The sequence below is a fragment of the Salvelinus fontinalis genome, chromosome 2 (genome assembly GCF_029448725.1).
Source record: "Salvelinus fontinalis isolate EN_2023a chromosome 2, ASM2944872v1, whole genome shotgun sequence".
In the NCBI taxonomy this organism is placed as follows: Eukaryota; Metazoa; Chordata; class Actinopteri; order Salmoniformes; family Salmonidae; genus Salvelinus; species Salvelinus fontinalis.
Window position 1 is genome coordinate 89,768,989 of NC_074666.1, and position 20,877 is coordinate 89,789,865.

A 20,877-nucleotide genomic window follows, 5' to 3' on the forward strand; every position below is an offset into this window, starting at 1 on the left:
AAGATCGTACTTTTTGGAGAAATGTCGTCTGGTCTGATGAAACAAAAATAGAACTGTTTGGCCATAATGTCCATCGTTATGTTTGGAGGAAAAAGGGGGAGGCTTGCAAGCCGAAGGTCACCATCCCAACCGTGAAGCACCAGGGTGGAAGCATCATGTTGTGGGGGTGCTTTGCTGCAGGAGGGACTGGTGTACTTCACAAAATAGATGGCATCACGAGGAAGGAAAATTATGTGGATATATTGAAGCAACATCTCAAGACATCAGTCAGGAAGTTAAAGCTTGGTCGCAAATGGGTCTTCCAAATGGACAATGACCCCAAGCATACTTCCAAAGTTGTGGCAAAATGGCTTAAGGACAACAAAGTCAAGGTATTGGAGTGGCCATCACAAAGCCTTGACCTCAATCCTATAGAACATTTGTGGGCTGAACTGAAAAAGCATGTGCGAGCAAGGAGGCCTACAAACCTGACTCAGTTACACCAGCTCTGTCAGGAGGAATGGGACAAAATTCACCCAACTTATAGTGGGAAGCTTGTGGAAGGCTACCCAAAAAGTTTGACCCAAGTTAAACGATTTAAAGACAATGCTACCAAATACTAATTGAGTGTATGTAAACTTCTGACCCACTGGGAATATGATGAAAGAAATAAATGCTGAAATAAATCATTATCTCTACTATTATTCTGACATTTCACATTCTTAAAATAAAGTGGTGATCCTAACTGACCTAAAACAGGGAAATGTTACTAGGATTAAATGTCAGGAATTGTGAAAAACTGTTGAAATATTTTTGGCTACGGTGTATGTAAACTTCCGACTTCAACTGTAAGTTATCCTGTATGAGCTTTTGTACCGAATACATTACGTTGTTACAGGTGTCAACCTTATTGGGCATGTGGCAGCAGTATGTAGGAGGGAGGTTCCTAGATGTGAGAAGTGTGCAGAAGGGCATGAGACAAAGGAATGTGTAGCATTGGGGGAAGTAGTGGTATGTGTTAATTGTAGGGGTGCCCATGGGCACTGGGGATCAGAAATGTCCCGTGCGAGAGAAGCAGGTTGAGGTTTCCAGGGTTAGAGTAGTGCAGAAGTTGTCATATGCTGAGGCAGTGAAGAAAGTAGAGGAAGATGGGTCAAGGGGGAGGGATCCAGAGAGGAGTGGTGTGAGTAGTAGATCTGTACCAGCACAGAGGGATAAACCAACAAGTGATATATGTTTCAGTAAGATTGAAGTTTTGGAATTAATAGCAATGGTTATCAACTGTACTGCTGGGATGGAATATAAGTCACATAAAATAGAAGTTGTGGTGGCAGCTGCAGAGAGGTATTTGGGTGTGCGAGATTTGACATCAGAAGAGTTACAGGGTGTGTTTAGTGGCTGTTGGCCTGAAGTAGGACTAAATATATTTAAATAGTGGAGTATGGTATATATTTATTTATTTTTTAGTGAGTGTAGAGCTAGATGGTAGTTTTATATATATTTTTTAATTATTATTATTTAAGCAAAGTATAAGGGAGTTATACTCCAGTCTAGTAGGTGGTGGTAGTGCAACATTTATTGGATGCCAACTGCCGTTAAACCTCATTGAAGAAGAAGAGAAACTAGCATTCCAAGTGTCTCTGGTACAAATAGGCGATAAAAGACAAAATAATTCTTGGTGGATAGGGTGTGGAACGTGTTCTTGACTTTAATAGATCAGATATAATCTTATCCATGATCTTTTTATTTGTCACAACTTAAATAGAGTTTTGGTGTTTAAAAGGAGGTTTGATTGCTCTGGTCTAGCTGTTCTTTATCTGAACGCTGTGACAAAGACAGTAAATGTGTACAGTACAGTTACTTAAGAAAGAATAGCTTCCACGATGGATCGGGTAAGTTTGGTTTACTTCTATTAACAATATGCCTATTGTGGTGTATAACATGTCTAGGCCTAATTCCACCATCTTTGATCTTCCATATCCATTCGTTCCATTTGAACAGCTGGACAAAATAAACAATGATGGTAATAAACGCTTGGGATATTTTGTCCTTCAGCAAAGTACCCTACTAGCCTAAAGCACACAGATTGATACAAGGCAATGTGTAACGAGTAGGTAAAGTCAGAACCATGAAGAAATAATGAGGCCAAGCCTACACCTTGCAGTAGGGGTGCGTGGGTAAAATCACCGGGAAGCCAAGGTGGCCTGTCCCCGGCTGGAGCTGTCCCCGGAAATGTCCCTGTTTTTAACTGCTTTAAAATAATACTGCAAAGTGAAATAATATTTTAAGAAAGACCGGGCAACAGAGCCTATCGTTTGACGTCTCAATCGCGTGGTGCTTGTTTTGTCCAGCAGAGGGGGCTGCTCGCTATAGCAGCTTCATTCACTCTCCTTCTACTAACTACCTGCTCGCTATAGCAGCTTCATTCACTCTCCTTCTACTAACTACCTGCTCGCGATAGTTTTAGAGAAAACTGCTGTGAAAACCTCAGCCGGAAGCTAGCAAGTGTCATGTGAATCCACAACATCAACACAAACGTATTTTTAAGCCAGGTAAGATACACTCGTTTCAGATACTAGCTAATGATGTTATAATGTCACAATGTATTATATAGATATATGTATATTTACAAGGTTTTAAATAGGTTATGCTAGCTAACATTAGCTATGTCGACTAAGTTATCTAGCTAGGTTAGCCAGCTACTTTCATGGTAGCTAGGTTAAACGTTCACATGTAAATATGCAGTGGACGGGCTGTTTTGAAAATATGATTATATTAAATTAATGCACATTTAATTATGAGAATATTTATTTGTAGATTACAATGTTAATGGTTTGGCGTTATGATAAGTAGTGTGAAAATATATTTTGACATTTTCATGGATAACATTAGCATAATGTTTTCTGTTAGAGAGTGGAGAGGAAGGAGTTGAGGAAGATGAGTGAAAGGGAGAGAAGAGGAAAGGTAAATATATGATTACAGAGCCTGCCAATTTATTATTCCAAGCAATGTTTTTGAGATAAAATACAAAAACGAGGCAAGCAATGGGAATCTGTTAACCAAAGTATTTTATCTAATAGTGTACTATTTATTATTAAAGATTGGAGAAGAAGGAGAAGGAAAATTTAAGGGAGTAAAAAGAGTGAAGCGAGGAGAGTGTGGAAGAGTGAGGTGGAAAGGTAAAGAGAAGGAAAGGAAGAAAGAGCAGGAAGACGAGTGAAGAAAAGAGGAGGTGAAAGATTGAAGGAGAAGAAAAAGTTTGGCTGGCCTTTGTCCATGGAAACCTGACCGTATTCAGTGACACAATCAAGATAATTGAAGGCCAGGACTGCTGTGTTGTGGATTCTGAGAAATGTTGAGGCAAAATTGACTGCAAGACGTGATGACAACTTCATTCCAGTTTTGGTCAAAGGACTTCTGAGAGAGCTAGAGGGAAATGGATCAATGTCTAAAGAGAGCTTTCTCAAAATATCCCAATCATTCTTCACTATGGCTGTGAACTACTTGCAAGCATGGGGAAAGCACACAGATAATCTAAATGATTTTACATTGTCTCCTTTTAAAAAGGAAACCTCAGCGTGTAGAGATCCAGAATGCAGCAGGCACACTGCAGGAAAAATGCCCCAATGTGACCATCAATGAGGATGCATTATGTGACGAGGTTACTGGCCTGCAAGAGTTCCTTAAGGGGGGATCGCTTGAAGAATGGAAAACATCTGAGACACCGCTTAGTCAGAGATGGAGCACGGTGGTTACCCACTTCAAAGAGAATGACATCCCACACACTAACCTGGCTAGATTAGCGTCTGTTGTCATGTGCTTACCTGGATGTAATGCACCAGTCGAGAGAGTGTTCTCCCAAATTAATGATATATGGACAGCAGCAAGAAATAGGTTCACTGTTCCTACCATCAAGGCCAGGCTTATTGTGAAGATAAACGTCAACCTCCCCTGCCAGGAGTTCATGGAGAAGCTGGCCAAAGACAGAGCAATCCTGAAGAAGATACATTCTTCTGAGAAATATACAGATTAGGTTGGTATAAGTCTATTATGTAGTTACCAACCTCATCAGCGTCTTATTTCTTTATTATGTTAAGTATTTCACATATACTATTGTCTGTTTTTTTTCCAATTTTGCTCATGTTCTTTTCTGCTCTTATTCTACCCAGACTACCAGGACCACTGAATGGCTGTTCAGATCGGACAGTTCTGTCTTGTCTGTAGTGTTTCTGTAATATAGTTGTTTTCTCTATCACAGTGTGCCTGTTAGACTAAATACATGAAACCGGAATTGTCCCCCTTTTTTATTTCATAGATAATAACATTGGATATTTTAATGATATATTGACCGCCGAACTGGAAATGTCCCCGGTTTTAATTTCAGGAATCTGGTCACCTTAATGTAACAGACAGTTACATGACCTACAGCATGGTCAAGCAAGTTAATGTTTCTGACTTTTTTTGGACTACTAAACAACTATTGATTTAGAGTTACCGCAAGTCGCAAAAAAACAGGGGCTGCCTCCACTATTCCATCACCACTTCAACATCATTTAACTTCTACTTCCACACAATCCCGGATCCGGGAGCACCCCCATCAGTAAAAAAGCTGACTAGCATAGCCTAGCATAGCGTAAATACTAAGTAAATACTAGCATCTAAATATCATTAAATCACAAGTCCAAGACACCAGATGAAAGATACACATCTTGTGAATCCAGCCATCATTTCTGATTTTTAAAATGTTTTACAGGGAAGACACAATATGTAAATCTATTAGCTAACCACATTAGCAAAAAACACAACTTTTTTTACTCCACCATTTTTTTCCTGCATAGGTAGCTATCACAAATTCGACCAAATAAAGATATAAATAGCCAATAACCAAGAAACAACTTCATCAGATGACAGTCTGATAACATATTTATTGTATAGCATATGTTTTGTTAGAAAAATGTGCATATTTCAGGTATAAATCATAGTTTACCATTGCAGCCACCATCACAACTCTCACCAAAGCGACTAGAATAACTACAGAGAGCAACGTGAATTAGCTAAATACTCATCATAAAACATTTCTGAAAAATACACAGCGTACAGCAAATGAAAGACACAGATCTTGTGAATCCAGCCAATATTTCAGATTTTTTAAGTGTTTTACAGCGAAAACACAATATAGCATTATATTAGCTTACTACAATAGCCAACCACACAGCAGCATTGATTCATGCACGTTAGCGATAGCGAATAAACCAGCAAAAGATATTACATTTTTGACTAACCTTCTCAAAACTTCATCAGATGACAGTCCTATAACATCATATTACACAATACATATAGAGTTTGTTCGAAAATTTGCATATTTAGCGGCACAAATCGTGGTTATACAATGAGAAAAGTAGCCAGGCTGCCAACAATATGTCGGGAGAAATCTTGGGAGAGGCACCTAATCTAATCGATAACTAATCATAAACTTGACTAAAAAATACAGGTTGGACAGCAAATGAAAGATACATTAGTTCTTAATGCAATCGCTGTTAGATTTTTAAAATTAACGTTACTACAACATACAGCGTGCGTTAAATCGAGACCGCACCTAGATTATTGGCAGAATATCTGTTATACATTTTTCAAAAGAACAACGAATTAACATCATAAATACTTCTTACTTTTTGATGAACTCCCATCAGAATCTTGGGCAAGGTGTCCTTTGTCCAAAAGAATCGTTGCTTGATTGTAGATTGTCCTCTTCAACGTTCGAATTAGCAGTAAACATTAGCCATGTGGCAAAGACGTGTCCGACTCACTAAAACGCAGGACAAATAAATATCCGAAAATCGCAATATACCGATATAAAATGATATAACTCGGTTTAATATAACAACATTATGATGGCTTTAACACCTATAACGAATAAAAACAGAGCCGGATATATCTAAGGCCTATAACCGGAGCGTTCTAGAGCCACAGGCAGAGGTCCTTCCTGCGTCAGAGCGAAGTGAACAAAGACCGGACCCTACGTTCCCAGGCCATTTATAACCTCTCAGTTCTGCCTAGCAACTCCATTTCAATTCTCACTATTCGCTGACACCCAGGGGAAGACGTATGCAGTGCATCTCAACCAATAAAAGACAGGCAGATTTATAAACAGATCTCAGAACAGCAAGCCGATTTCAGCATTCTCACATCCTCATAGGAAAATTGCTCTAAGTCCAGTTCTGTTTTACTCACAGATATAATTCAAACGGTTTTAGAAACTAGAGAGTGTTTTCTATCCAATAGTAATAATAATATGCATATTGTACGAGCAAGAATTGAGTACGAGGCAGTTTAATTTGGGAACAAAATTATTACTAAGTGCAAACAGCACCCCCTATTGAGAAGAAGTTTTAATCAACTAAAAGATACCAAAAACGATTTAGTCTGATCAACCTAAGCTAAATATGTGTCTGTCCATGGTACTGATTTCTGTGTGTGCTTGCAAGTAAAAAAACAAAACAAGTTGACTCACCCAACTTGTAGAGAAATGTCAATGCCATCCTCATCTTTCATGTTCCCTGAACGGTATATGAACATTATACAGTACACGTTTTTAGTTTTTGTTGTCCTAGGCTACCTAGCTAAAATGTTTGCTCACTAGCATTTAATTCATGTAGTAACTAGTAACCTCCATTCATGGGCAACGATGCGCTAGTCCAGCTAGTTAACTACACCTTTTCAAATGATTACTCTTTTTGAGAAGTAACTGTGAGAAACTCATCTCACTACCTACACACTTTCAAAAAATGTCATTTGGACAATTATTATTTAGTATTTTATTGTGTTGTATTCCATTATATTATAGTTTGGAGTATGTTCTGTGCCTATTTAGCTAAAATGTTTGTGTTGGATTAAAACAACACTATATTTTATTTTTTATTTTACCTTTATTTTATCAGGGAGTCATACATATAGCTTCCATAAAGATTCCATTAGACTTTTCAGATTGTAGATGCAACATTTTTTATTACATTTATAATTTATCACTCACATGCTCATTTCCATCCATTAAGAATCAATGATGTGCTACCTTTTTGTAACATTTCTGGTATTGCTAATTTCTTTTCAGCCAAATCTCTGAGTTCTATCTAAGCTTGTCAGGTACTTGGATGCTAGGTAACAATACAGCTCTATTAGCTAACATTAGCTTGCTTGTCCAAAGTCCAACAGCTAGCCTCTGTAGCTAGCTAGTTAACACAAGTCACCTGAAAGCTAGCTAGCTAACGAAAAGGCAAATAAATGTAGCTAGCTGTAAATGTTTATGGAAATTTTGTTACACAAATAACCTCAGCCATTAGCTAGCTAGCAGACAACATCTGACATTGACACAAAAGCTAGCTAATGATAGCTAGCTGACATCCAAATGCCAGTCCTACATGTTTACACAAAACATAGCTAGCCAGCTACATCAGTTCAAAACCAAATTGTCACGCTACTACCTTAGAATGCCTGCAATGCATTTATAGAGCTTTTATAGAAAAGTACAACCTTCTTATCTACGCGGCAGTTTAGTAGATGTTTGGAAACAGTGGGTAAACAGTGATTAGCTTGTCTGTGCAGATTTAAGATAGCTGACGTTGATCGCACGATGGCTCAACCATCTAACTGCAGTTGCCACAGCTCACACTAAAGAGTGTGTATATATATATATATATATATATATATATATATACAGCTATATACACCTTTTACCCACTGTATATGTATATATACAGCAATAGTTGAATAGGAGGGCCTTGACAATAATACAGTATATACATATGAACTGGGTAATCTGCATCTGTGAGGGTCTTAGGGGCCAAGCCAAATTTCTTTAGCCTCCTGAGTTTGAAGAGGTGCTGTTGAGCCTTCTTCACTATACTATCTGTCTGTGTGGACTATTTCAGATTGTCAGTGATGTGTACACAAAGGCACTTGAAGCATTTTACCTTCTCCACTGTTGCCCGTCAATGTGGATGGGAAGAGAGCAGCAGATTGGATTCGTGATCTGATTTGCGAAGGGAGGTCAGAGGAGGACTAATACACATGTAAGCAGCACGTTGTCCACTGCAGAGTACAAATGCCTGCTTGCTAGCATCAGAAAAACTCACCAGTTTCGAACATCCAGAATACATTCTATTATGCTCCTTTTCCTGTCTTGAAATTTTTATCCAAATCTGTGCTGATCAACATTGCCAAACTAAGAACTCTGCCATTAGACATGCTTGATTGTATTTACAGCTCTGATCTGGATGTTGGACTAGCCCATGTGTTGGATATTTGTCAATGCCCATTCCAGTGGAGTGGCAATGGGGTGGGGGAGGGGCTAATGTCACCCAAACCCTGATAAAAATGTTATGTATTTAACCTTCATTTCACTAGGCAAGTCCGTTAACCTATCTAGGACGGGTAGCGGAACCCCTCGCCAACAGCCAATGAAATTGCAGGGCGCCAAATTCAATCAACAGAAACCTCATAATTCAAATTTCTCAAACATACAAGTATTAGACACCATTTTAAAGATACAATTCTCGTTAATCCAACCACAGTGTCCGATTTCAAAAAGGCTTTTCGGCGAAAGCAGAACATATCATTATGTTAGGTCAGAAACTAGTCACAGAAAGCATACAGCGATTTTCCAACCAAGAGGAGTCACAAAAAGCAGAAATAGAGATAAAATGAATCACTAACCTTTGATATTCTTCATCAGATGACACTCCCGGGACAACATGTTACACAATGCATGTATGTTTTGTTCGATCAAGTTCATATTTATATCCAAAAACCTCCGTTTACATTTGGCTTTGCCTCCAACACATCCCGTGAATTTGCACAGCCACATCAATTTACAGAAATACTCATAATAAACATTGATAAAAGATACAAGTGTTATTCACAGAATTAAAGATATACTTCCCCTTAATGCAACCGCTGTGTCAGATTTCAAAAAAACTTTACAGAAAAAGCACACCATGCCATAATCTGAGTACGGATATCCGCCATGTTGGAGTCAACAGAAGTCAGAAATAGCATTATAAATATTCACTTACCTTTGATGATCTTCATCAGAATGCACTCCCAGGAATCCCAGTTCCACAATAAATGTTTGTTTTGTTCTATAATGTCCATCATTTATGTCCAAATTCTTCCTTGTTGTTCTAGCGTTAAGTACACACTAAACAGTAGAGGCATCAGACAAGGTTCTGTTGACATCTAGTGGAAGCTTTAGGAAGTGAAAAATTACCAATATCCCACTGTATCTTCAATAGGAGTTGAAAATTGACCAACCTCAGATTTCTCACTTCCTGGTTGGATTTTTTTCTCAGGTTTTTGCCTGCCTGATGAGTTCTGTTATACTCAAATACATCATTCAAACAGTTTTAGAAACTTCAGAGTGTTTTCTATCCAAATCTACTAATACTATGCGTATTCTAGCTTTTATGGCTTTGTAGCAGGCCGTTTACTCTGGGTATACTTTTCATCCGGACGTGAAAATACTGCCCCCCACCCCAAAGATCTCCTGCTAACACGTAGGAAACAAATTAAATTGAGCATCTGACCCATTACATGAGACATTCGTTCTGGGTTAACCAACATTAACTCAGGTGTGAAACATGTGTTCAATTCCATTGAATGCTCAATCAAATGTTCTGAACATAACACAGGGGGCATTAGTGTTGTCAGTTTTGACATTTGTAAAATATATACCACTTCCATTTGAAAAATTTGCCAAAGTGATTAAAAATGTTTCAAAGTAGTGAACAATTACACACTTCAGGAGAACTGAGTTCTCAGTAAGGTTAACCTTGTTATTCCTGTCACTCTATATTGACCTTGGCCTAATCACAGAGATCCTCTCAAGATCCCTCACCCTGGACCCATCTTCCACTAGTACTCTCTTCACTGCCTCACCTTCTGCACTACTCTGATCCTGGTAACCTCAACCTGTCTTTCTCTCAACGGACACATCTGATCTCAAGCACCATGTGTACCCCTACAGTTTACACACACACAACTTTTTACATCAATACTACACATTCCTTTTTCTCAGGTTCTCCTGCACACTTCTCAAATCTAGGAATCACCCTGCTACACTGCTGGAAGGAAGCAGTCAAGGAAGGGAGTTTGTGTTTATAGAGCAAGTACCCCTAATCGTCAACCAATCATGTCAATGTCGATTTATACAGCGCTTTAAAGCTTGCCAGCTTGTAGTCTTGAAACTCGACATTAGTTACCTTTGGCTCGTTCAGCCATCCCAATGGGGAAAATGAATGGGGGAAAATTAGGGTTTTGGAATAAACACCAAAAATAAGGTTAGCACAGGCTAAGGAGATCTTATACATTTTGTTCTATGAGATAATAGCAGTCAGTTAATATGAACTTTATAAATTATGAATCCTTTGTGATTGATGTGCTTTTTTATTACATAAATACTTCAAAATACACAAGAAGTGACTTTAGCTGATAAAGATTGAAGAACAAAACGCATAACATCTAAACCTGTGTTTTCAACAGACCTTCCGGCGCCGACAGAGATGGTCGCCTCGCTTCGCTTTCCTAGGAAACTACAGTATCACAAGCATTTCGCTACACTCGCATTAAATCTGCTAACCATGTGTATGTGACAAATAACATTTGATTTGCTTATAGAGATGGCTCATTCATCACAAAGCCCACTGATATTTTAAACTACTTTAATTACTTTTTCATTGGCAAGATAAACAAACTTAGTGATGACATGCCAGCAACAAACGCTGACACTACACATCCAAGTGTATCGGACCAAATTATGAAAGACAAGAATTGTACTTCAGAATTCCATAAAGTCAGTGTGGAAGAAGCGTAGAAATTATTGTTGTCTATCAACAATGGCAAGCCACCGGGGTCTGACAATCTAGATGGAAAATTACTGAGGATAATAGCAGACAATATTGCCACTCCTATTTGACACATCTTCAATTTAAGCCTACTAGAGAGCGTGTGCCCTCAGGCCTGGAGGGAAGCTAAAGTCATTCCGCTACCCAAGAAGAGGAAAGCCCCTTTACTGGCTCAAATAGCCGACCAATCAGGCTGTTACCAACCCTTAGAATTTTTTTTTGACCAGATACAATGCTATTTTACAGTAAACAAATTGACAACAGAACTTCAAGATATTATCTCTTGTCCCTTAGTCTTTTAATGAATGCATAACAGTAAACCTAGACACTTGCATCTTATAGTATTCTGAGTGGTGTCTCAAGGCTACCATGGCTAGATTCATTGATACAATTATGGGTCTTTAGCATTCACATAATATTGGAGTCAGTCAAAATGTTCTTTACTCTTCACCTCTTCATGCAACAGTCTATACTTGATCCGTTACTCTTTTTAATTTGCTTCAGTGATCTTAACATTCTCCAAATGTGTATTTTCGTCCAACTGACAATACATTACATTATCAAAGTATGTTTGTCTATTTTATGTTTCTATCTGAACAGTCCTCTGAGGCGTGTAATGACTTCTCCGAGGAGTGGTGATCCGGGTGGAGGTGGTAGCACATGATGGGGTGGGGGTACGGTCGGTGGGTCTCCCCACGCGAAGCCTGGCCACTTTTTCAAGGTAATTTGTATGATGTTTCAGAACTACTTGTCAAAAAATGTTACAAATGTATAATTTTCTTTTTAAATAAATAGCAGGTCATTCTGATGTGTATGATAGAACACATTTTCAACTCCAAGGACAAAAAAAATCACTATGAGGCATTTTCACCCCAAGTGAGACAACCGAGCACCCTGGCTCATTGACTATAAGGTGTACAGATGAAATCACGTTTATTTTTTATCAATGTGTGTGTGTGTGTATATATATATATATATATATATATGATTGTACAGGTGTGTATATTTCAAGAATTCCAATCTTTTACTTATACGTGTGTATTGTTAGATATTATTGCACTGCTGGAGCTAGGAACACAAGTATTTCTACACCCGCAATAACATTTGCTAAATATGTGTATGTGACCAATGATTAGAGTGTGTGTTAGTGCACGAGTACAGGTGCATAGGTTTGTGTGTGGGTTTGCAATTGGTGGAGGGTGGTATGTGCATTAACATTAGTGAAGTAACACATAAAACATTGGTTTAGGTGTTATTACATGATCGGTTAAATTTATTACGTTGCTCATTAAAAAAGTTGTTACTCACCTGATAAAGTAACTAATTACATTAAATGGAAAAGTTATTACGATAACAATTCAACATTTTATCATATTAAGCAACAAGATATTACATTTACCGGTTTTATTACATTATAAATCTAAAAGTTATTACATTAACCGTTGTTACAAGACACAGTATACATAGTTCTTACCTTGACCTCATGGATATTATTATCCAATGTATTATGGATTTGTTTAAGGATCATTTTAATCAATATAGATATATATATACAATTGAAGTGAAAACTTCTTGTTTAGAAGATAAAGAATGGATGGAATTCATTGATCAATTGAATATATGAATATACACCTGTTGTTGAAACATTATTCTACATAATGACATTTAATAATAATAGTATCATGAGTATACAATGGCTTGTGAAAGTATTCACCCCCTTGGCATTTCTCCTACTTTGTTGCCTTACAACCTGGAATTAAAATAGATTTTGGGGGGTTTGTATCATTTGATTTACACAACATGCCTACCACTTAGAAGATGCAAAATAATTTTTATTGTGAAATAAGACAAACTGAAAACTTGAGCGTGCATAACCCCTCAACCTTTTGCAGCAATTCTCTTGGGGTATGTCTCTATTTTTAGCCATTCTTCAAGGCAAAACTACTCCAGCTCCTTCAAGTTGGTTGGGTTCCGCTGGTGTTTAAGTCATACCACAGATTCTCAATTGGATTGAGGTCTGGGCTTTGACTAGGCCATTCCAAGACATTTAAATGTTTTCCTTTAAACCACTCGAGTGTTGCTTTAGCAGTATGCTTAGGGCCATTTCCATTTTTTTATGGATTAAATGGTGCTCCGTTGGATGTTCAAAGTTTCAGATATAATTTTTATAACTCAACCCTGATCTGTACTTCTCCACAAGTTTGTCCCTGACCTGTTTGGAGACCTCCCTGGTCTTCATGGTGCCACTTGCTTAGTGGTGTTGCAAACTCTGGGGCTTTTCAGAACAGGTGTATATATATATATATATATATATGTACTGAGATCATGTGACAGATCATGTGACACTTAGATTGCACACAGGTGGACTTCATTTAACTAATTATGTGACTTCTGAAGGTAATTGGTTGTACCAGATCATATTTAGAGGCTTCACAGCAAAGGGGGTGAATACATATGCACACACCACTTTTGTTTTATTTATTAGAATTTTCACTTCACCAATTTGGACTATTTTGTATATGCCCATTTACATGAAATCCAAATAAAAATCCATTTAAATTACAGGTTGTAATGCAACGAAATAGGAAAAATGCCAAGGGGGATGAATACTTTTGCAAGGCAGTGTATGAAAGAAGATACAATTATCAACAACCCCCATCACACAGGATCACCATGACATTTAAGATAACATTTGTCCATTTAGATCAATGTGTGATATTACATAGACACAGTGGAGACCTGATCCCAGATCAGAGCTGCATATTATGCTCCAGAGGTTACCATGGTGATCAGACTAAATCAACTGTTTAAGAATGGGAGATGGATATGACTGTTTACTAGATGTTTCCTGTTGATCCTTTATCTAGTGATCTGGAACCGGTGACAGATGGGAGGGAGAGGAAATACGGCACGTTTTTGTTTTCTGGTGTTTTTTCAATTGCCCTAAATAAGCAAAGCTCTTCCCACATAGACAGACATAGGGTTTCACTCCAGTGTGTGTTCGCTGGTGTGAATTTAGGGTCCCTGATTGACTGAAGCTCTTCCCACACTGATCACAGCTGTAAGGCTTCTCTCCTGTGTGTATGCGCTGGTGTATAGTACGTTTTTCTGACACCGCAAAGCTCTTCCCACACTGATCACAGCTAAAAGGTTTCTCTCCTGTATGTTTTCTCTGGTGTATATTCAGGTGTACTGATTGAGCAAAGCTCTTGCCACACTGAACACATCTATAAGGCTTCTCTCCAGTGTGTGTTCGCTGGTGTGAATTTAGTGTCCCTGACTGATTAAAGCTCTTCCCACACTGATCACAGCTATAAGGTTTCTCACCAGTGTGTGTTCGATGGTGTCTATTCAGGGAGGAAGCTATAGCAAAGCTCTTCCCACACTGATCACATCTAAAAGGCTTCTCTCCAGAGTGTGTTAGCTGGTGTGTATTCAGGGTGGAAGCTAGAGCAAAGCTCTTCCCACATAGACAGACATAAGGTCTCTCTCCAGTGTGTGTTCGATGGTGTCTAGTCAGGGTGGAAGCTAGAGCAAAGTTCTTCCCACACTGATCACAGCTATAAGGTTTCTCTCCTGTGTGTGTTCGCTGGTGTGAATTTAGGGGCCCTGATTGATTGAAGCCCTCTCCACACTGATCACAGATATAAGATTTCTCTCCTGTGTGTATGCACTGGTGTATAGTTAGGGCATCTGATACAGCATAGCTCTTCCCACATTGATCACAGCTGTAATGCTTCACTCCAGTGTGTGTTAGCTTGTGTATGTTTAGGGCTCCCAAATATGAAAAGCTTTTCCCACAATCAGGGCAAGGGTAAGGCTTCTCCCCTGTATGAATTCTCAGATGAGATTTTAAGGTGTTAGAAGCAGCGAAACTCTTCCCACACTGTGAGCAGTAGTACGGTTTCTCTCCGGTGTGAATTCGCTGGTGAATAATGAAGTCACTCCGGCTTGTGAAACTCTTCCCACAGTCAGAGCAGCAGTGGTGAGGTTTCTTCCCTCTACATCTCTGCTGGTGTTTCTTGAGGTGTTCTGATCTGGAAAGACTCTTCTCTGTCTCGTCAGCAACATGTGGTTGAGGATCCCCAGATGATAAGCACCTGCCACTGAGAGAACGACGGTTAGGAGTGTCCCCTGTGAAACAAAGACATTGAATAACTAGGTTTTGGAAATATGGGTCCATAAACAAACACTATAACAATTTTTTTTTTAAGTGTTATTTAGCAGACGATCTTATCCAGAGTGATTTACAGGAGCAATTAGGGTTAAGTACCTTGCTCAAGGGCACAGCCAGATCTTCCACCAAGTCGGCTCAGAGATCCAAACCAGTAACCTTTCAATTTGTGGCCCAACGCTCTTAAAACACAAGACTACCTGCCTCTCTTATAACATCAATATACACTCAGTGGCCAGTTTATTAGGTACACCACCCTCCATTCACAAAATTCGATTGACAATTAACTAGCAACTGAGTGTTTTACTGTTTATAAATCAATTAAGCAGATTGTAGTCTAATCCACACACACCATTGTTCTTACTTGATGAAATCAAATCTCCATCTCCCTCCTCGTGTCCTTCTCTCACAGTTCCACTCTGCCCTGGTGTCTTCCTGCAGTCGACCAGCCTCACAGACACCCTCTTCAGACCCAGCAGTAAGGCACTACCAGGAGAGTTGTGACACGGGGACTCTGGCAGGTTAGAGGGGGACGGGCTAGCTCTGTCCTGATGACCACAGGAAGAATTGTACATAGAATATCATTAGACCAAACATTTGATTACTTTAGTCTAAATCTCTGATTGATTGGTGCATCCTTATAATACCTATTTTCTCCTGAACTGTTCAGTCATTCACTACTTTCCACAAATGTACAGTTTTCAAATGGAAGTGGTATATTTTTTACAGATGTAAAAACGTATAACAATTCTAAATGCCCCTTGTCTTATGTTCAGAACCTTTGAGCAGTAATTAGAGTTGAACACATCTTTCACCCCTGGGCCAATCTTGGTTAACCCTAGAACCTACGTCTCACGTAATTGGTCAGCCACACGATTTAGTTCTGAGTTCATACGTGTTAGGATGAGAGCTTAACAGGTGCTGGAATGAAGAGCTCCACCCTCTCCTCTTCTTTCAAAAAGTCAGCAAACACCAACACCAGCAAAATCGTTATTTGTTATAATAACCAGAGGAAAAACCAAAACACCTGAACTACTGCTGCTCATTATGATGTAGTATTTGGAGCCAAATCCATACATTTTTTGTTATGCATCCTATACATTTATATAATCAAGGTTTGGGGGGCATTAGCCCCTCCCCCACCCCAAGCACCACTCCACTGGAATGGCCGTTGACAAATATCCAACACATGGGCTAGTCCACCATCTAGATCAGAGCTGTAAATACAATCAAGCCTGTCTAATGGCAGAGTTGTTAGTTTGGCACTGTTGATCAACACATATTTGGCCTGACCCCCTCCTTAGGACCATCTGGCAGAATGGCCAGAATATGTTCTATAAGTTAAGACAGGAGGCGGTGCCAGACACATGCCGGAACCAACCCTATGAACTATGACTATGTAACGTGTCTGTAACCAGTATATAAGAGATCTAACGGGACTGCCCCGAGGGAGCTACCTTCAGAACGCTACTTTATACTTCTAAGTTTGACCTCTCCAGCATGCTGATAAAAAAAAAAACATTCATTCATTTAAGATTGACTTCGAGTGTCCCTGTGTTGAATTTCCACGAGAATCCCATCACATACACTACATTCCCAAAAGTATGTGGACACGTGCTCGTTGAACATCTCATTCCAAAATTATGGGCATTAATATGGAGTTGGTCCCCCGTTTGCTGCTATAACAGCCTCCACTTCCGGGAAGTCTTTCCACTAGATGTTGGAACATTGCTGCGGGGACTTGCTTCAATTCAGCCACAAGTGCATTAGTGAGGTTGGGCAATTAGGCCTGGCTTGCAGTCTGCGTTCCAATTCATCCCAAAGGTGTTCGATGGGGTTGAGGTCAGGAGTCTCTGTGCAGGCCGGTCAAGTTCTTCCACACCAATCTCAACAAACTATTTCTATATGGACCTCGCTTTGTGCACGGGGGCATTGTCATGCTGAAACAGGAAAGGGCGTTCCCCAAACTTACCACAAAGTTGGAAGCACAGAATCGTCTAAAATGTCATTGCATGCTGTAGCGTTAAGAATTCCCTTCACTGGAACTAAGGGGCCCGAACCATGAAAAACATCCTCAGACAAGTATTCCTCCTCCACCAAAACTTTACAGTTGGCACTATGTATTGGGGCAGGTAGATTTTCCTGGCATCTGCCAAACCCAGATTTGTCGTTTGGCGGTGAGCCTTACACCTCCAGCCGACGCTTGGCATTGCGCATAGTGACCTTAGGCTTGTGTGTGGCTCCTCAGCTATGGAAACCCATTTCACGAAACTCCAGACGAACAGTTATTGTGCTGACTTTGCGTCTAGAGGCAGTTTGGAACTCGGTTGGGAGTGTTGCAACTGAGGACAGACGATGGTTATGCTGCACGCTTCAGTACTCGGCAGTCCCGTTCTGTGATCTGTGTGGTGTACCACTTCTTGATTGAGCCGTTGTTGCTCCTAGATGTTCTACTTCACAATAACAGCACTTCCAGTTGACCGGGAAGCTCTAGCAGGGCAGACATTTGACATACTGACTTGTTGGAAAGGTGGCATCTTATGACGCTACCATGTTGAAAGTCACTGATCTCTTCAGTAAGGCCATTCTACTGCCAATGTGTGTCTATGGAGGTTGCATGGCTGTGTGCTCAATTTTATACACCTGTCAGCAACGGGTGTGGCTGAAATAGCCAAATCCATGGGGCCACAGTGTCTCCTGACCCCTCCTGTCTCAGCCTCCAGTATTTATGCTCCCGTAGTTTGTCGGGGGGCTAGGGTCAGTTTGTTATATCTGGAGTACTTCTCCTGTCTTATCCAGTGTCCTGTGTGAATTTAAGTATGCTCTCTCTAATTCTCTCTTTCTCTCAGAGGACCTGAGCCCTAGGACCATGCCTCAGGACTACCTGGCATGATGACTCCTTGCTGTCCCCAGTCCACCTGGCCGTGCTGCTGCTCCAGTTTCAACTGTTCTGCCTGCGGCTATGGAACCCTGACCTGTTCACCTTACGTGCTACCTGTCCCAGACCTGCTGTTTTCAACTCTCTAGAGATCGCAGGAGCGGTAGAGATACTCTTAATGATCAGCCAACTGACATTTACTCCTGAGGTGCTGACTTGCTGCACCCTCAACAACTACTGTGATAACTATTATTTGACCATGCTGGTCATTTATGAACATTTGAACATCTTGGCCATGTTCTGTTATAATCTCCACCCGGGACAGCCAGAAGAGGACTGGCCACCCCTCATAGCCTGGTTCCTCTCTAGGTTTCTTCCTAGGTTTTGGCCTTTCTAGGGAGTTTTTCCTAGCCACCGTGCTTCTACACCTGCATTGTTTGGGGTTTTAGGCTGGGTTTCTGTACAGCACTGAGATATGAGCTTATGTAAGAAGGGCTATATAAATACATTTGATTTGAAGGGGTGTCCACATACTTATGAATGTACTGTATTTATACTCTGGGCTAATATTTACATATTTCTGAATTCCATTATTTTAGATGTATTGTACAAACGTTGTGAAATACTCATCACATTTTCTACGGATTTACAAAAAACATGCACCTCCACTGGCAACGCATATCCGAGACAAACTTTAGTGCTTGGGGATAATGCACGTAAGAAGCCGGGGGAGATGGACTACAGCTGGTAAGGGCAGACGGAGGAAAATACCGACAATAGAAGGTAACCTAAAACACATCAGAAACACAATCGCTCACGTGAATGCAGAATTCTAACTGAATTATGTGACGTCACAAATACATCCCAGGATGCCCCAGAGACCCCGAATGTGCTTGTTTGTAATTCAAGATCATTGATTAACAAAGTGGATGAATTTGATCTGCTTCTTCAATCAGTAAATGCAGACATTGGATGCGTCACTGAAACGTGGGCCCACGAAAATATCCCAGATGAATCTCTTTTCATATATAACTATCAGCTGTTCAGAAAGACCGGTCCTGAGAGGGGGGTGTGTGGCTATGTATGTGAACCACAGTATGCAGGCAAAGAGAAGAACTGACCCAGAGAAAGAGGAATGTAAGTGTATGTGGCTTCAGCTCCGTCCTAAACGACTCCCCAGCTCAGTTTCAACTCTGTTCGTGGGAGTACTCTTCCATCCACCATGGCAAATGAGAAAACACTTCGCTAGCACACTGGATTATCTCAACACTGTCGATGTGATCAGGATGTCCTATACCTAAAGTGTCAAACCCATGTACAACGAGTGACTGGAGGCCCATCTAACGTCATGCCTTGGAAAAATCCAGAACTTCTTTAAAAGAAAACTCATGCCAACAGTTTTATCTGAGTGCACAAATCAGTATGCCGACCTACCAAACTCCAGCACTACTACCGCCCTTGTGATAGAGACACACTCCTGGCTGACAGCTAGACTCCAAAAATACCAACAATGGTGAGGGTGTTACTTGTTGATATGTCCAAAGCCTTTGATCGAGTAGATCACGCAAACCTCCTGCAACATCTGTCTGACATTGAACTGTGTCCAAGGTTACTAGCCTGGCTCAGCAGCTACACCACAGGAAGAAGACAGAGGGTGATGGTTACTAGCCTGGCTCCACTACAGGAAGAAGGCAGAGGGTGATGGTTACTAGCCTGGCTCCACAGCTACACCACAGGAAGAAGGCAGAGGGTGATGGTTACTAGCCTGGCTCAGCAGCTACACCACAGGAAGAAGACAGAGGGTGATGGTTACTAGCCTGGCTCCACTACAGGAAGAAGGCAGAGGGTGATGGTTACTAGCCTGGCTCCACAGCTACACACCAGGAAGAAGACAGAGGGTGATGGTTACTAGCCTGGCTCCACCACAGGAAGAAGGCAGAGGGTGATGGTTACTAGCCTGGCTCCACCACAGGAAGAAGGCAGAGGGTGATGGTTACTAGCCTGGCTCCACCACAGGAAGAAGGCAGAGGGTGATGGTTACTAGCCTGGCTCCACAGCTACACCACAGGAAGAAGGCAGAGGGTGATGGTTACTAGCCTGGCTCCACAGCTACACCACAGGAAGAAGGCAGAGGGTGATGGTTACTAGCCTGGCTCCACAGCTACACCACAGGAAGAAGGCAGAGGGTGATGGTTACTAGCCTGGCTCCACCACAGGAAGAAGGCAGAGGGTGATGGTTACTAGCCTGGCTCCACCACAGGAAGAAGGCAGAGGGTGATGGTTACTAGCCTGGCTCCACCACAGGAAGAAGGCAGAGGGTGATGGTTACTAGCCTGGCTCCACCACAGGAAGAAGGCAGAGGGTGATGGTTACTAGCCTGGCTCCACCACAGGAAGAAGGCAGAGGGTGATGGTTACTAGCCTGGCTCCACCACAGGAAGAAGGCAGAGGGTGATGGTTACTAGCCTGGCTCCACAGCTACACCACAGGAAGAAGACAGAGGGTGATGGTTACGAGCCTGGCTCCACAGCTACACCACAGGAAGAAGGCAGGATGATGGTTACTAGCCTGGCTCCACAGCTACACCACAGGTAGAAGACAGAGGGTGATGGCAAATGACACTTTTAGCACTTTCATTTAGACTCGAAACTCAAAACGCCTGCACTTTTTGACTGTTCTTTCCAGAAATGGCATAGCCACTGAAGATCTGGTCCCAGTCTATACTACACTGGTCAGGCCTAGTCTCTAATACAGTGGAGTGCTGTTAGTTGGATGCAGTAAAAAGCAGCAGGCCCAACTAGACAGGGTGCAGAGGAGGGCCTTGATCATCTCCAGAGGTGGAGCAGTCCAATCACAGCTCCCCTTACTGCAGAGCAGTCCAACCACAGCTCCCCTCACTGCAGAGCAGTCCAACCACAGCTCCCCTCACTGCAGAGCAGTCCAACCACAGCT

The 20,877-nt window shown here is 41.0% G+C and overlaps 1 protein-coding gene, 1 long non-coding RNA gene and 1 pseudogene across 3 annotated transcripts in view; 2 read left to right on the forward strand and 1 right to left on the reverse strand.

Moving 5' to 3' along the window:
* LOC129831186 (zinc finger protein 883-like) overlaps positions 1–20,877 on the reverse strand; it is a 145,443-nt pseudogene that overhangs the window by 122,079 nt on the left and 2,487 nt on the right.
* LOC129831306 (zinc finger protein 239-like) overlaps positions 1–20,877 on the forward strand; it is a 115,817-nt gene that overhangs the window by 22,090 nt on the left and 72,850 nt on the right. Inside the window, exon 1 of one of the 2 annotated variants that reach the window (XM_055894608.1) lies at positions 1,600–1,871. The exons of the other annotated variant lie outside the window; for it this stretch is intronic. Coding sequence (XP_055750583.1) covers positions 1,863–1,871 — 9 coding nt within the window. The 5' untranslated portion in view covers positions 1,600–1,862. Of the gene's footprint in view, positions 1–1,599; positions 1,872–20,877 lie in introns of those variants that run through there. 2 annotated transcript variants of the gene reach the window in all.
* LOC129831373 (uncharacterized) lies at positions 1,891–7,641 on the forward strand. Its single transcript, XR_008755705.1, has 4 exons — positions 1,891–2,531; positions 2,890–2,943; positions 3,080–4,012; positions 4,149–7,641. It is a non-coding gene; the product is annotated as an uncharacterized LOC129831373 (long non-coding RNA).